At 36.0% G+C, this 18368-nt stretch overlaps 2 protein-coding genes across 2 annotated transcripts in view; one reads left to right on the forward strand and one right to left on the reverse strand.

The window, feature by feature from the left end:
* Window positions 1-763: 763 nt before the first annotated feature.
* bag4 (BAG cochaperone 4) lies at window positions 764-12628 on the reverse strand. Its single transcript, NM_001256729.2, is given in 5 exon segments — window positions 764-1698; window positions 3462-3719; window positions 5801-5992; window positions 6085-6204; window positions 12342-12628. Coding segments are annotated over 5 exon segments (1200 nt in total). The 5' UTR covers window positions 12486-12628; the 3' UTR covers window positions 764-1212.
* Window positions 12629-14517: 1889 nt separating this feature from the next.
* lsm1 (LSM1, U6 small nuclear RNA associated) overlaps window positions 14518-18368 on the forward strand; it is a 5039-nt gene continuing 1188 nt past the window's right edge. Inside the window, 3 exon segments of the mRNA NM_001003551.1 lie at window positions 14518-14655; window positions 14975-15043; window positions 15329-15444. Of these exon segments, the coding sequence (NP_001003551.1) occupies window positions 14610-14655; window positions 14975-15043; window positions 15329-15444 (231 nt within the window). The 5' untranslated portion in view covers window positions 14518-14609.

Genomic DNA, 18368 nt, shown 5'->3' on the forward strand with positions numbered 1-18368 from the left:
ATATCCATAAAACACTGTGATATAACCGCGCTCGGATCGGATCGCTTTCTCACTGTAATCAAACCGCTCCAGGGTTCGTTTCAATCGAGCCGAGACCACCTCATTCAAGCGATCTCGGAGCGATTACTTTGGCGCGGAACAGAGCGCGATTGCCCTGTTCACATATGCCAATCGAACCGCGCTAACTGGGCAAACGAGATACGTTCCGAAACAAAAGTGTAGGTGTGAAAGCACCCTTAGACTTTGAAAAACCCTGGATTAAGGTGTACATGTCTGTACAGCACTTCAATAATGTGGCATACTCCACGTCTTTGATTTCTCTTTAGTTCAATTATGACCTTAGTCGGATTAAATTGATGTGGTGTCCATGTAAACATACTAAATGATAGTGGTTCAACAACATGTTTTGGAGGGCTGAATCTCGCTATATTTTAGATGTAAGTTGCAGGCTGAAGGAAGGAAGAGGGCGGGCCAAGAGTTTGAGAGCCCTGGTCTAGGCTGTGAGTTTTGAAGACAGACCATGAGTTGTATGTAATCGCATAAGATTTTGTCACAATCCAATCATTTCAACAGATCTGCAATTCTACCTCACACATATTTCAGAAGTTTTTCATGCAGATACACGCGTTTATTTCAATGTGAGGGTTGTTTTGTTCAACTACTAAAAGTGGAGAATAGACGTTTCTTGCTGCCAATATGATCACACCTTTCATGAAAAAGTTGACTGAATGAAGTAAAATGATGAATATGTGAAACTGAATTATGAGTTATTAAAAAATGACTGTCTTTATTAAGTTATAAAGTTATTTTACAATAATATCAAGAATGGATTGGTGTAATAGCAGTAATAAACTAAATTTCAAAAGTAAAATGAGTGGAGTCCTCATTCTTGAAGATGTGCAACAAAAAAACTCTGTTGTATCCCTTTAGTCTATGTAGACTCAATAAACCGAAAGGTGTTACACAAGGAAACCTCCGAGTAGATCACTGCTTCTTGTTGTTGAATGGCAAATGTCTGGTTTCGAGTATGGCACTGCAGTGACTGTATTTTGTGCCTGTATTACTAGAAAAAAAACATTACCACCATTTGGGCTACACAATCCAAAAACAACAAAAAATGTAATCCAACAAACTGGCAAAATGTGAACATCCTAATCTGCAATCATGAGGAAAGACCATAAAAAAAGAAATCATCATCAATCCACCCTGTTATTAGAACGCCTTTTTCTCAAGACATTCCAAGATGGCCTGGATCCTCCGAACAGCCTCTTTGCGAGCCTGTCTAACAACGTCCTGCCCGTAGGTCTCCACAGAGTCCAACTCAAGCAGCTCTTTTGTCAACAGTTCCTCCAGGCATCGGTAGCTCTTGTCTGTCTTTTTTCCCACAAACTCATCCACATCCTCTTGAAGAAGCTGAACTCGGGCCAAAATCTGCTGAACTCGAGCCAGGCTGGAATTATCTTTTAGTGGAGCTGGCATGGACGACGCTGGAGGGGAAGACATAGGAGGTTGTTCATTTTGGGCAGGTTTGGGTTCGAGTCCTCCAACGCCAGAGGAAGTCTTGTAGATTTGAGGTGGACTGCTGAACTGGGTGGGTTTGGGTGGAAGCGCAGATGAGTTTGGTGTGCTCACACGTGGTCTGGAGCCTGCAGGCTGGTTTTTAGGTTGCATATGAGGCTGACTTTGATATGGTGGATCCTAAAGGGGAGAGAGTAATTTCATAAATAAATTTTAGACAAACACCCCATTTTTTCTATTTTATTTTGCCATTGTTAGTGGTTGTTATAGTTTTAAATTATATTTATATAATTATATAAATAACCATTTATAGTGTTATATGTGTTAGTATTGTTATAATATTGTTAGTGGTTTTGTAAAAAAATTTTAGTCAATCAATCAAAAATAAAAAATAAAAAATGTAATTCATCAGCCTAAAAGTGGACAAAGAATGTCAATGTCCTTAAAAAACAAACATATTATATATTAATATTTTCCACTTTAACTTAAGATCACAATAATATTACCAAATATTCATTAGTTTTCTGAATTGTAACCCTTTAAATACTAGTTTGTTAATAAAGTCACATGTTTTTGTGAGAAAAAGACAATTATTAATTATTTTCCATTTACTACATGCAACAATTTTTTTTCTTAGTTAATTACATTTTTGGATGTGTCAGTGATAAACAACACAATTCATTATTTATTTCATAAAAAAAAAAAAAAAAACACTACTCGGGTACATTTCCAAAAACTATTGTTAGCCAACCAAGGTCGAAAGATCCAACATTACAATAATAGTTCATTTATTTGTTGTTTCCCAAATCTATCATTCCAATGAACATTCACAAACTACATCACAAACATGTGCATTTGAATTACACATCTGGAGCTGTAGTTAAAAAAATAGCCCTTGGTTGTACTCTATTGCCAGTTATCCACCCTATGCCCTATTCTCTCTTTGAATGTCCCAACATTTAAACTTGAAATGATTTCAGAAAGAAAAACAGTCACCTCCTACACCTACACTCTCCTGTAAATGTAATTATTTTAAGTAATTTTTACAGTTCAGTTTTAGCAATCTTTATATCAACAATGGACCCTTCGCTAAGCCCCGCCCTCCTTAGTTATTGTTGCTACGCCTGTCAAGCTTTTGTGCCTGGCACAGCTTTTTCAATGTGTGTGCGCCGGTTTCAGACATTGCCAGGTATATAATGTCATTTTTGTCGAATAGGTGAGATATCCGAGAAAGCCAGACAAAAAAAGACTGCAGTATGCATTACGGGTATATTCACCACATAATAAGCAACCGGTTAGAGAATAAATCAATCAAAATTGAAGCTAGCTTAGCCTAACCGCCTCATATGCTAACCATTCAACAGCTTAGCTCATGCTCAGCAGGAGAGGTGACATTTAAAAATAATCTAATAATGACAAATCAAACCGTAATTTCTCTATTTTTAGCCAAAGAGCCTGATAGATTAATTGTTGTTCAATGAAATATAGCCTTAGGCTACTAACCGACGAGGAAACATGGACTGTGCTTTTACACAGTTCATTCATAGAAAGAACAGCCAGAAAAGGGAAAATGTTGGATTTGTGCCGAATATTAGCACCATTGACAGTGAAAAACAGTGTACAGTAAGTTACCTATTACTGTCAGTATGTTTGTGTGCTCTTTATGAATTACTGAAAAACAGCTGGGGGTAAAGTATATAGATCGCAGCTGCTCAGTTTGTGATCATATCTCGGTTTTGTTCTGTTGATTTGTAATTTCAAATATTCGTAGCTTGAAATAGATGGAAATATGAAGTTCGGTAACAGATTCGCAGATTCATATTTTCCGGATCAATAACTCATGTCATTACGACCTATTCCCCATCTGTATAGCATCTTATAAAGCTTATTAATTTAAAGGGAGATTAGTAAGGGGTGTACTGTGAGTAAAATATCATAAATACCTTGTGCTCATATGGAGGTGGTGCGGGTCCTTGCCATGGAGGGGGGTGAGGTGGTCGTACATGACTGCCATAGTGGCTATGGGGTGTCTGGGAATCAGAAGGCCATTGCTGCTGAGGCAGTGTGGGTCCATACCCTTGAGTGTGGGACCAAGCCTCATGCTGGGGTCTTGACAGCACAGGCTGCTGGTTGGGGTAAGGTGCATTCTGAGGGCATCCTTCTGGGTAATGTGGGTAAGATCCTGCTGGGTATCCAGGAGCCTGAGAGGAGGACAGAAAAAAAAAAAATGGTGAAACCAAAACTGCAAATGCCTCTTAAAATATTAGACCAGTGTTTCTCATGTCTAAACATTCTGGGAGATGGGTCCTGAGGACTAGAGTTAAGTTACACTTTATGATATATTATAGCGTGGTTAGTTTAGATCAGAGGTGTAAAACTCTGTCCTGGAGGGCCGATGTCCAGGAGAGTTTTGCTCCAACCCTAATCAAACACATCTGAACCAGCTAATCAAGCTCTTATTGGATATACTACAATCTACAGGCAAGTGTGTTGAAGCAAGTTGGAGCTAAATTCTAGGACCTCTAGGACCGAGTTTGGACACCCCTGCTTTAGATTGTGTATGATGGATGGAAATGACTACCAAAAACATATTGCTATATACGAATGAATGATCCAGGATGACAAACATGATTTAACAACATACTCTAAAACACCAAAATACCAACCATTTTTAAATATTTTGAAAATAATGATCAATTTTTATATTCTAGTAGTATTTTATATTTACTTGTATAAGTTTAAGGGTCAAAATATTGCTGAACGAATATCAGATGCCAAAAGCAAAAATTTACATAGCTACTTTCAGTCCAGTGTGCCACCACAGAAAATCATTGAAACAGAGCCTCCTGTCATTTAAAACCCCTGAGACCTTCGTTCATCTACAGAACACAAAATAAGATATTTTAGGTGATATATAAGAGCACCCTCATCCTTTATAGAAAGCAACGTTCTCAACATAGGCAAAGTTCAGAAACCTACCAAAAACATCCTCAAACAGGCCATTTGCCTTCAGTGGTCCGATCAGTCTATTATCAAGCTATACAAATCCTTTTGAGTGCACATAAAGTGCACAGTGAACATGCACAATATACTGACATTGAGAATAAATAACTGTTGAATAAATCATTATTGGTGTTTTATGTGCGCACATAAAAGTATTCTCGTAGCTTAAAAACAATATGATTGAATTACTGAAAACATACGGTATGTTTTTTTCAGGATACTTATTGGTATTTTTCTGGACTTTCAATAAAGCTTCTATAAAGAATGAGAGAGCTCTTAAATTTCATTTAAAATATCTTGTGTTCTGAAAATGAACAGTGTTCTCACATGAGGGTGAGTTTTTATGATAATTTAAATTTTTCAACCACTGAATTAGAAGATGTATAAAGCTGAGCTAAGCACACATTAATATGAATAATCCCTAAACACCGTGCATGTATTTGACCATTAAAGCGCACACATTAAGATGGCGTTAGATGTGCGTGTGCTCTGCTGTCCGAGGCTAAGCGCGGACCGCGCGGAGCGCGCACACAGACACACACAAACACACTACATGTCTGAGGCTAAGCGCAGCGCGCACACACACAACAGCACATTCTCTTTCGCGCTTAAAAAAATATGAATGATGCGGATCCCATGCTGCAAAAGTTACATTACAGCACATCTTTTAGTCACTTTCACGTGGAACTGAAAAGGAAGCGGTATATGACGGAATAATCATTTATCTCGATTAATGGTTTTTCATAATCATTAGAAGCCGTAATCGAAATCGAAACCAGATTTTCGATTAATTGCACAGCCCGACCTAGTAGGTATTGGTAATTTGTGTGTGGCTCATTCATGGTCGCACGAAGGCTGAACAAACTACACAACTACATCAAAGAACCATTTGGAAACTTCCTGGTTAAGTCTTAACTTTAGTGTTTGTTTCTGTCTGTGTTTGTGCTGCTTTTATTCTGACAACTGACCCTGGTTATGCTTCTCTGAAGTGACATGTTCAAAGACAACTAGCTTGTTTGCATTTAAAATTCCCACTGACCCAAAAATTTACATTTTCAACGTGGTATAATAAATTATCTGTTGTGTATTTTGACCTCAAATTTCAGACATATTCCGGAGACATAATATTGTAATTTTTGTAAAAAGTAAAAAGGGATGAACACTATAAACTTGTTAACCCCATTTTGATTGAAAATTGGTTAAAAAATCCAATAAAAATGAGCTTGGAGCAAAACTAAACTAACATTCATATATTATCCTTATATGTAGCTGAATTTACCGCTTGGCAGTGAGGTACAGGGTAGGGGGGATGAGTCGAGCCCCCTGCATTCTGTTCAGGGCAGGATTGGTTGTGATAATGAGGTTGTCTTGAAGGAACCTGGTCACTGCAGTAGAATGGATTAGAAGGATGTAGCATACTCGTGGAGTATTGCCCTGGATTGTACACTCCATTGGGATAGGCTGGCATTGCCTAAAATGGCAAAGCAGAGTATAAAAGCAAAGTCAGCAGTATGTTAAGACAGACAGAGAGAATCCTGCATAGAACTCAAGAGTCAGCTGTACCTGGGGATTGTATGATGCCTGTCCATTCACCTCTGTTCCAGGGGGGTATGAGCTGCCATAGGGCCCTGCTGTATGTGACTGTGGGTACCAGTAACTTGAGTAGCCTGGATACTGAGATTCCTAAAATAAATAATGAAAAAAATAAATAAGATTAAATAATAAAAAATAATAAAACAGTTCTGTCTGGTTTTAAAATCTGACTAGCTTACAGGCATATGATATAATAAGTATATATGCCAGTGACAAGGCCAGAAATGGTAATGCAATTGGAATTAGAAATAGAAAAGTCCTCAGTGCCTACTCTTACACCAAGCATATAATAACTAGTTTCTTATATAGATCATCTCTGATAACCCAATAAATGATTTAACAAGGCATGAGCTGATATTTCTGAGTCAAACACTGATTTCGCATAATCATTCACTTTATCACAAGGCCTATATATAGTAAGCTGACCTTATTCAAGCTGTGAATGCCAACTAATATGACGCTTTTGCGCCTGGCGTTTTGCGCGTTGGTGTGCACGATCACATTGGCACCCTTTATTTAGTCACAAGGTGTTAAACGTTGACAGAAAACGCGAGCAAAAAGTGTCCCGGTGTGCACGGGCCTTGACAGTCGGATAAGTTTAAAGTAAAAGAACACATTGTCAGAATGCATTTTCTTGAGAATAACTTTTTCTAAATATTGTAATAGGTATATTTTAAGACCATGCATTTTATACTAACGTATGCTATTTCTAAATGGTATTTAAATGTAGGGATGCAACGATTATAAATTATGGGTGTGCGATTATAGTCTAAGAAAAAATCACGGTTACACAGTATTCACGATTATTTGCATTCATTGATTTAAACCCCACTAGTTTAAAACTAAAATTATTTTAAATTCGGTTTTGTAGTTCCGGCCTAAATAAATATTTGTTGTCCCATTTACATTGTCAGGTCTTGATCCCAAATTCCAATTTGTTGCCTATATCTGATTTGTTAGCCTGTCTGTTTACACGTTGTTTTAATTGTGACCCATATCCAATTCATGCGTTTACACTTCCCATACAATTTACGATGTCGCGCATGCATAAAGGCAGATTCTAGCATCTGTGCCATGATGATATGTACAATCAATTTATAAATAATATTGTTTTGTTTGCGTCTAACCATCCACACAAAATAGTCTTATTATTTTGTTGCAGTCGTAACATGGATATTTTCTCAAGTTGTCATTAAACGTGGAGCTAACAAATGATGCCGATGCCGAGTGTTATCAGCCGAGCTCGGGCCGATTACTACCTGCTATCTGGGACTAGCCACGATGGAAGAAATTGTCTTGTTTTTAGCTCTGCGAAATATGCGAAGTGTAGTAAAATCAGTGAATGGTTCAGTTCAGTCCAGAGTTACCCCTACACAGTTTATGTAATGCTATGGCCCTGGTGTGTGTGTGTGTGTGTGTGTGTGTGTAGTTGCAGATGTAGCTTTTGCCTGTGTGCGCAGTGCTGCGCACTGGTGTTGGAGAGAATAAAGTTGTTCTATGTGAAGCCGCAGTGAGTGTATTAATAGCGACAAAAAGCAAAAGTTACAACACAAAGTTTGCCCAACTTTAAAATTATTTTGAGGCGGAGGTGGGAAAGGGCCGTCATTGGAGCTTGCACTTTTTTCATGTGCTGTATATCCTCCACCATTCAGAGGAATGTATGGGTAACGAGAGAGGTCTCAGGTCTGGTAGGAGCAAATTGTGGCGACTGACCACTTTCCTCCTCTGTTTCCTCTGATGTTGTTTACCGCGCCGTCATCTCCACATACGCTCTTCCTTATGTTATTAAACCGCGGAGAAGCACCACATTGTCGCAAGTTTAATGATGTACAGAATGAAATGCCTTAATAAATCCGATCTGCCTGTTTACATGACAGTCGCATTGTCACATATCCAATCTATATCTGATTTATTTCCGCATATGAAGGAGGCCTGAAACCGATCTCTGAATATCCGAATGCATGCGTTTTTTTTGTGTTTACATGGTCATAGAACAGATCCGATCTGTGTCACATATGGGCAAAAAAAATCGGAATTGGGTCACATTTAACTGGCAGTGTAAACGGGGCCTAACAGACCTGGGGCCTGTTTCAGAAAGGAGGTTAAGTGAAAACTCAGAGTATTTTAACCCTGAAATGAGAAAAACTCTGGGTTTTCGGTTTCAAAATGGCAGGTTTGCTAAACTCAAGAAATCAGGGTGTGTCAAGCCTGTTTCTAAAAGAAAGGTAACTTTAACTCAGAGTCAGTTACTGTGGTAACTTACTCTGTGAATCTAACCTGGTCCGGAGCAGGTTTTATTCTCTAAACTCTGAGTTTCTGTCGGTCTCCTCCCCTTTTTTAAAGATGAAGCGTATTTCTAGCATTAGTCTTACATTTCCACACACCTATTTTAGAGCTCATTTTGGAGATGCCCATAAAAACGATTGATGGAAACGTCACGATTCACATAACTTTTGAAAATATTTATAATAAAACATGTGCATAACTGAGTAGGTTAAACTTTTATTTGATAAGAAAAGATGCGCATAAACTACGAAGTGCACTTAACAAATTACAGTATGTACATTAAAAAAAAGTTTGTTAGAGATGATGATGAAAATGTGTGTAAATGGACAAACCAGCTGACTGAGCACACAGTAGAACATCTTAAATGTTGTTTTAGCCATTCTAAAATGCCTTAACTGTTTCAGTATTAGTGTATATTATTAATTACCTCCAAGCGTCTGGAGCGTGTCAAGATCGGCCGCGTCTGGCTTCAAACGCCCCCACGTGTTCATTGTGTCTTCTGAGGCGCAAGTATTAAATAAAAAATCATTAACGCAGCTTGTTCTACCGCAGTAAATTCTGTTTTTACTCTTGATATTTGGCGCAAGTTAATCAGGAAATGACAATTGTGTTCTCTTTGACTCGATAAAAACGCTGCTTTATTCGCATCTTTTAGGCATTATTCCAGTTTTGCACAAATTTATGTAAGCCTGTATTTTGATGGAAACATAGCTATTGCCTACATTTTTGTCACACACAGAACAAAGTCACGTACAAGGCGTGTCCTTTTTTCCATAAATATTTAGCTTAACCTTCGACATGCACTGTTACTAGATTAAAGGGATTATTATTCTGTCTAAAAATTATTTTTAGCACTGCTTAGGTTCTTAATGTTATATCAACCTCTATCACTTGATCAATAAAAAGGCAGACACACAAGTGCACTGTTAAATCTATTAAAACTAATAAACGTGTATAAAAGTTTAGAAAAAAGTATAAACGTCACACATTATATTACTTATTTTATTATACTTAAATGTTTAAATAATTTAAATAAAAAATTACGCATTAACTTGAGCAGCTGTTTTCCCAGGCTAACTGTCCTTGTTTCACTGATGGTTGCTTCTTTTTAAATATATACACTCATATTTGCTAAAACTTTGCATGAGCAGATCAAGTTCAGCTGGGGAAAGAAATGGTGATCTCTTTTTTTAAGATGTTGCCATGGTCACTCATAATATCTGCGCTCCATTGATAATGTCTTTTTATAGTCACGGTGTGCGCGCTTAACTCTGAGTTGGTCTACTCAAAGTTGATTGACCCAACTCAGATCAGCTATTCTGAAACTGAAAACTCAGAGTTTTTAATCTCTCGGTAAATCAACTCAGAGTTCAAGTTTAAACTCCGAGTTGTTTGAACCTCCTTACTGAAACAGGCCCCTGCACAGACAAACTAAAATGTTTACTCTATAGACCAATTACCATGTTTGTAAACATTCAGGATGCGCGCACAGGGAGGTGGCAGAAAAAACCGGGAGCGCTAGCATTTACAGCGAGGGAATGACATCCGATGCAGTACAGAGTCTGTTGTTGTCTTAGAAATAAGATATATCAATTGCACATTATATATATTATTTACATAATGCTTTCAGCATATTATAACAGCTCGTCACCCAGTGATAAGCACAGTGATTCGGCAAAATTAACGTTAAAGTGAGCGGCGTTCGTCTGACAGGTGCATTTGGATAGCACCCTCCCAATGAATATTGGATAAGACAAAATAACTAAGCATCCAGCCCCAAACATACAATCTCATTGAAGCTCCAAGTGATTTTACAAGATAGAAGTTAAAGGTGTACAAGTCTTTGGATGCCAACAGTGTTCTGTGTGGTCATGTGCAAGAAATAATGCTCCATGATGACCAGATTTAACACTATGTAGAGCTAAAAACAGAGGTTCTGCATAGCCAAAGACAAGGAAAGAAGACGGAGTTAACGTTATACAAGCTAAGCCCCGTGTAATTAATCACCAACACGCAAAACGACTGCATTCTGACAACGAACTGCACCTGTACGGCAGGATATGTGAACCTACACATAGAGGTAAAGTTAGTTTTATATTCGCACATTCAGACTTTCTCCTTAATAATATAATTTCATAAAAGTATTATCTGCCAAAATCTTATCAGCAGCCAATGACTATCACAGTACAACATTGTTCACAGTCAAATAAACAGTGTTAATGTTGTTTTCAAGTCACACTTGCAGGTTATTTCAAACCGAATATTCAAAGTGTCGTGGTAAACAATATAGGGAGTGTGTCACAAGTTGTCACTGAATGAATGTGTGAATATGAAACCAAGTTTACCTCAGTAACTTACACTTTCACGTTTCATTCTTAGCATTCAGTGTCGGCAGTTTAATTCACCTTTGTAACAGTTTTTGCTGAAATCATTTCTGCAATCAAAAACGAGTAATGTGTCTGATTCAGCATAGCGTCAACTTACCTGATATGACATGACAACTGCAGAGTACAGCATTTCTAATTAGGTTGTCACTTCATTCAGCTCCCTTTTAGCCAAGACGTCTGCAGTTAGCATTAAAGCAGTGTGGTGTATGATAAAAGTTACTAATTTGGCATCTTACCGCACAACATGACATCTTTCCTATTGCAGCCTGCCTTTTTTTGCAACCAGGGACCCGCGTGACGTCATGTGTGACGTAGGTTGGTAATTGGTCTATTGTTCTCTGTTTAAAAGCCACTTTTGTTCATGTAGTTAAGAAGAATTTAAAGGTGCTGTATGTAAGTTTTTGGATTTTTTACAGCGTAAAAATACAATACATTTGCAGAAATTAAAAAAACATGCTAAGTGAACTTGTTTTTTTTCTGAAAAACAATGCTTAAGTAAGATATTCTGCTCTGAAAATGTGCATTACGTCCCAGAAAGTCGGTCTTTGTTTTGGTCTTTTAAACCGCCCAATTCCAGTTTAGCTTAAGTACTTAATATTTAATTCATGTATTATTTTAAAAAGTTAGAATTGAGTAGATGGTTTTCATTAAGTAATAAAGAATAGCTAAAATGTAAAGTAAAATGTGTGAATTTGAGTTGAACATGCAGAGGAAGAATAAAATAAAATAGAAAGAAACACTTTTCACGTGAAGTAGAGTATAAGATGAAATGTAAGGTATAGAGGGCCCTTGCAAAATTGGTGAGTCCTGAAGTAAAAAGTTTTAGCCCTGGCCTAAGTGATGTTTAATAAAATTTAAAAAAAAAAACTATTTTTCAAACATAATTTTAAATGTTACTTTGAAGGTACAATCCTTAGCATTAGCACATCAAATAATAAACTTGATTATATTTTAAACGCTCCACAACTCTAATAAACTCACACACACTCCATGTATAACATACATGTCGTACAGGGATCGCGTTCACCCGAAGTTCAACCGTGTGACGCGCATGCACACAAAGGGCAGTGCAATTTGTCCTGGGGGTCAGATTTCAGAACCACCGAGTCCAAATTGATCCACACACGGTTGCATTTTAGCAACCAATCTGATAGTGTTGACCTGCACTAAGAAATTGGCTATATAAACATATATTCTTCACAATATCAGTGAGTTAATTGTTTATGCTCAGAATAAGGTAAAAGACTTACTGAAAACACATTCCATTAAAAAAAAATCTGTATGCTTTAAAAGTATTAAACCCAAGGTGTCATCAATGAAATTTGCACGCAACACTTTAGTGTTTCGCAGTTATACAGTATGCCTTTACCTGGAAACATTACGTTAAACAAACCATGTGATTTTACCCTACGACTTATCAACATACCCAGTGGGCCTTACTGAGTCAGTGGCGTCCAGCTAGTTGATTTTTTGCCGCATGAATGATAGAAATGCGGTAACGGCTTCTGTAGTGTGTGTTTATACCTCGACGACATCTGTAAACAAAGGACTTACCATGCCGTTGTTCCAGTTAACGTTATTGTTCTCTGACTTGTAACTTGAAGGCCAGGGTGACTTGGTTTCAGGCTGCATTTGCTGATGCATGATCCACGAAGCCTCACCTCTGCCTCTGTCGCTGCCAGCTGAATCGAAAGCCATTCCTTGTAACGCCACTAACTCTTTTTGCCCTAATTTAATTTCTTTTAATCACAGATTTACTTAAAAGAGACTATTTTGTCGCCACCACGTTTCACAAGATGCTGCAGCAAGATGCGTCCACGGTATGTATTTGCAATGTTTGTGTTACACTGGTGAAGCACGGCACTGTCTTTCATTTCAACTCACCAGCCGACCCCTTAACTGACAGCTCAACTGGCCAATAGGAAACATGTACGCTGTTCACGCCACCTCCATGTACGGCCGGAAGTTAAAAATAATTAATATTTCATTACAATGCAATTACCGAGCAACAATAATTATTGTGGGGGTTAGGTTTAGGGTTCGGGTGGGCGTTAATAAAATGCAATCAATTGGTAATTCGATATATTTACAAAACCCTTTTTACATTTCCGGATTCCTCAGCAGGGGATTTCGTCATAGTTGGTGAACTTGGAGCGCAACGTATGAGAGAGTATCATTTAAGATTTTACAAAAATTTTACCCTGTTAAGCTTTTTAACCAGATTTATCGAAGACATGGATGTCAATTGTTCAGTTTGTTCATTATACTCAGAAACAGTACCTCATATTTTCTGCCATTGTTTGTATACAAAATGGTTATGGAAGTGCTGTCAAATTTTGGAAGTGTTGAAATTTTCTTTTACTGTATGAATATGTTTTTTTTTCAACTATGATAAGAAGTTGGAAATTGAAACTTATGTTATTAATCTTCTGATTATACTTACAAAGTTTCATATTCATCGATGTAAATTTAGCAATCATAAACCTGTTTTAAGAGGTACTTAAATAACTAAATAAGTATAAAAAATACCATTAAGGAGAGTGAAAACAAAAAAAGCTGTTAAAACCGTGTATTTGTTTGACACTTATAAGTTATTGTGAGATGGCCTAGCATTATTTATTTGTAATATTATTATTTTTTCTGTTGTTTTATCTATTGAGTTTTTGTATCTATATAATTTTTTATACTTTTCATTCTTTGTATACCTAAGCATTGTTTTGTATGTATCATTCTTGCATTAATAATAAAAAAACGAATGAAAGAGTATTACAAAAATGTTCGCGTTCTAATTTGCTTAAATAATAAAATAACGTCACGATATTTATATGACATTCAGAACAAAATAAAGGAGGCAAAAACCAATAATAATAACAATATATATGTATATATATATATATATATATATATATATATATATATATATATATATATATATATATATATATATATATATATATATATATATATATATATATATACATACAGCCCATACAGTAAGTCTTCTATTTCAACACTAATAAACGTGGACAATGATTTATAATTTAATAATTTATAATCATTGTAATTTCACTGTTCTGTGCGTTGCATTAATCTTTTGTGGTTCAGTCAATTCGAGAGAAAGGTTTGTGAACGGGTTGCTTTTAAAGATCCGACTCAAACAGATTAGTAAATGGGATAGCAAACAAATTGTGTAATCTAACCACTATCATCTGTGATTTTTTATTTTATTTTATTTGCATAACGAGAACAATAGCATACAAAAAAATAGGAATACAATGCTTACATTTTTGTACAGTAAAGGAACATCAGTAGAAAAAAAAACACAAACACAAAATAAAATAAAAATAAGGGGATATAGAAATTACAACAAAAAAAATCGCATAAGAAAAAGATTTTAAAATTGCATACATTGTTATAGCTTTTTAATTAATTTATTTATTTCATTTTTATTTTATTTATTTTGTGTGTGTGTCTTTTAGGGTTTCTGTATAATTGGACTATTTTTGTTCCCATATATTATCATTAAATTAATAAACAAATTTTGCTCCAAAGTTTTATTATTAACATCAAAATAATCATCTATGATTTTCAATAAAAACAACGAACTATAGTCGTCAGTTCACGTAAATACACTAACAAAAATACGAAGGGACCTGAACGTATATATATCTATGGACCTGAACCATTGGTAACCGAAATGGTTAAATTTGCACCGGAAGCGTTTGGTTCTGCGTAACATCCTGTGGAATAAAGGATACGCGTTTGAAATAGTCCATGGCTTGATACTTTGTGTTTAAAAAACAATTCCCAAATGTCAGCATAATGAATTACATGCCAGGGACCGCGAGCCTCATCGAGGACATCGATAGTAAGTTAATTGCGAAATAAGGAAATGTGTTCGAGTGAATGAACACCGGCGAGACTGTTTTTTTTTGTAATGATGTTTAACTAGGCTGCCTGAGCGTTTGTAAAAGTCATGTTAGTGGTAAACCGACAAGTATAACCTTAACGCTCTGTTCTATTGTTCCGCAAGCTTACCTTTATTTTATGTAGCCTCATCCAGTTATCTAGTTATTTAGTTCGATTAATTTACCTTAATGCAGGTGTTTTAGGTGATCACGTGATGAAATTGACATATCTTCGAGTTAAAAGGTATTCCTGTGATTGACAATGTTTTCATTTCACAGAAAAACACCTTGTACTGCTTCGAGATGGAAGAACGTTAATTGGCATCCTCAGAAGTATAGATCAGTTTGGTATGTAAAGAGGCCGTTAATTTAGCCTATTTTTATTATTACTTCAAAATATTAAGTGGTGTTCAGGTGGAGGTCTTAAATAAAATTCTGTTCAATGTGTAAAATGTCTGGTTGCTGTTTTTCAGCCCATACCTGTATTCAAAATGTTTTTATTTTGTTTGTTTGTTTTTCCCAATGGGGTCATGTTTGGAATGGTATGAAAAAAAGAGTTGTGAGCTTTTTTATTTTCTTTATTATTAGCAAAACTACAATTATATTTTAACACTTTTTTTTTTCCTTTCACAGCCAATCTAGTTTTGCATCAGACAGTTGAACGTATCCATGTAGGTAAAAAATTTGGTGACATACCTCGAGGGATATTTGTCGTCAGAGGAGAAAATGTTGTCTTGCTTGGAGAAGTAGTAAGTACAGCTTTTCATCATTCTGCAACTTTTTGAGTGATTTGTAAAGCATGTTTCCAATAATAAAAATTATAGCAAGCCATTTTTAGCGTTAATGCCCTCGTGTTTTTGTAGTTTTGACCCATCATAGTTACAGTTAAGATGTGGACATCATGTATAACGGTCTCCAGCATCATCTAGTTACTACGGAGCCATTTTGACAGGAGCAGTGATGTTCATGACGCGTCCAAGCATTTATATCTCAAAATTAATTTTATTTGTCTTACAAATGATACAAACAAACACGGTCAAAAAACTGTTTCCCCGCTACTCCTGTCAGCTGATCACCCATCACCTGTGAGCCCTTCCGTAAGCAGGTGAGCTGACGTGACATGTAGGTGGAGTTAATCTATATCACTAAACCACTCGATCAGTGACACAGAATAATACTTTATAATATTATTAATCTTATTCAATCATGCAACAAAGAAAATATAAATATATATTAATATCACAAATGGCTCCAACATCATGTGATAATGAATAGTCATAATATGCACTCAAGAAATCTACAACATTATTTTGATTAGCTGTAATATTCAAGATATCTGCAATGCTGTTGTGATTCGTCATATTCTTCCATTTGGCTTCAATTGAAAATTATTTTCGGGAATCTACAAATGAGTACAAATTTCAATTTTACCTGTCACTGATTTGTATACTAGCCTAATTCTAGATAAAGATTTCAAATTAGCATTTAGCTTGTTTTATTTAAGTTGGCAATCTCCAACTGTAATAACAATTGTAAAAAAAAAAAAAAAATGGACCCTTTTCATCAGGGCCGGATTGGGACTCATTTTCAGCTCTGGAGTTTCAAGCCAGACCGGCCCACCTCAGTTCACGACTGACTATATTAAAATAAGGTCATTTCCAATTCAGTTTCTAATTACACTATCACGTCTTTTTCAAGAAAACAGCTGCTTTAAAAATTCAAATGTTTAAAAGCCCTAACAGTATTATATGTCTTAACAATAAAAATGAAAAAAAAAAATTATATTAATTTTCCATGTGAGATTCGAACACAGGTCGAATGGCGTAGTAACACAACGTGTTTACCACTGGTCCACTATAACTCTAATGCAACGAGAAAAAAATAGTATTAGACTGTGAGCTGCAAGACACAGTATTACTTTCTATTGATGGCTTAATCTTTTTTTCCCCTTTTTAGATTTCTGATCAAGTTATGTCTGATTTATTAATGTAGTAAATCATCTGATTTTCATTGAGCAGGTGTATTATTCATTGATATTAATTATTCGAATTCGCTGTTTGGGGTTGAATGATGATAGTTAACGTTACGTCATCATTAACGTTAGTTAACCTGCAGGCTGCAGTGCATTTTGCTTACGGGGATGCGAGAAAATAAATAAGAAGAGCGGCGCTGTGGCAAAATAATAAATAAAAAGAGTGAAGCTATGGTCAAATAAATCAATATATGAAAAAAAGTGCGACTGCTGAGAGTGCAAGCAGCTAGGGACACCGGCCCTCACGGCCAAAAAACGGACCGGCCCACCGGGAATTCTCCCTGTGCTCCCGATTAGCCAATCTGGGCCTGCTTTTCACATTTCCAGCTTTCTCAGTACGAAAGTCATTATAGTTGGGTTAGCTTGGAGTGCAGTAAATGGGAGAGAACAATAAATGTTTTTTTTACGATCACATTTGCTCAAATGATAAAAGAAAAACTCAGAGATGGTGGGTAAAGTCTAGATCGGATATGCGGCCGGCCGGAAGTGTGATATGCATATCAATATAGCAGCCTTTTTTTATGACGCTGTATAACAATAATTCATATTTTTACAGTACTGTGATGGTTGGGGCTAGGTGTTCAAAAATACAATTTATTGGGTAATTTAATAGATAACAAAGAACGGAACTGTTTTTACATTACTGTGACTATTGGGGTTGGAGTGATGGTAGACATTAATAAAATACAATAAATGGGAAATTTCCTAAAAAATTTAAATAATTCTCATTAACTTCCAACTGTATCCATATCCGATCAAGCAACAATCGAGATGGTGTTATCAAGACTTTGGAACAAAATTGTGTGAGACTCATAACTGTAGCCAGAAAAGAGAACTACGTCAAATTTACTGTCCTGTCCCCATAGACGCTGCATTTGAATTGCCTCGCATAAGCAGTAATTTGTTTTTTGTAATTTGATGCAAGGATGATATAACGTATGCATAAATATTCATACATTAAAAAAAATAAATCTAAATAATAAAATCTCAAGGATTTAAGATGCTGATGACCGTTAAACATGTTAAAATTGTCTTGACAAAAGGGTCAATTAATGATATCTCTAATTGGATTTTGAGTAGTCTATTACATCATAACAATTTATTATCTTTTATCGCAATCTACTTTTTACTGTTATTTCAATTATAGATATCTCTAAATTACTAAAGTACTAGTCCGAACTTATTTACAAATCTCGTGAATGTAAACTGAATTAAATGCAAGTTCTCATCAATCAATGGCAAGTTAGATATTTTTCAGAATGTTATTCAATGTTTACAGTTATCTATATTGAGATTTTTCCAAGTGACATGGATAGTTGCAGATTTCTATACATAAAGACCATTTGAAAAAATTAAATCCATACGAGTTATCTTTATTTATTACATAAGAACTTACAAGTCACTGTTTACATTCTAGAGATCTGTAAATGGGATATCCAGAGTTTAGCTCAACAACCCTGATCAAACACCACTAAACCAACTAAGTAGGATCTGAAGGAGCACTTGGTAAGAAAAAGACAGGTGCTCGATCAAGGTTGCAGCTGAACTATGCTGCAATGTAGATATCCAGGAGTTAGAGATACCGTTGTTTACCTTGGTGGCATGGTCAATTGAAGATATCAATGGAGTCTTTAGGGCGAG

This window comes from Danio rerio, chromosome 8, assembly GCF_052040795.2.
Source record: "Danio rerio strain M-AB ecotype USA chromosome 8, GRCz13ab, whole genome shotgun sequence".
Taxonomy (NCBI): Eukaryota; Metazoa; Chordata; class Actinopteri; order Cypriniformes; family Danionidae; genus Danio; species Danio rerio.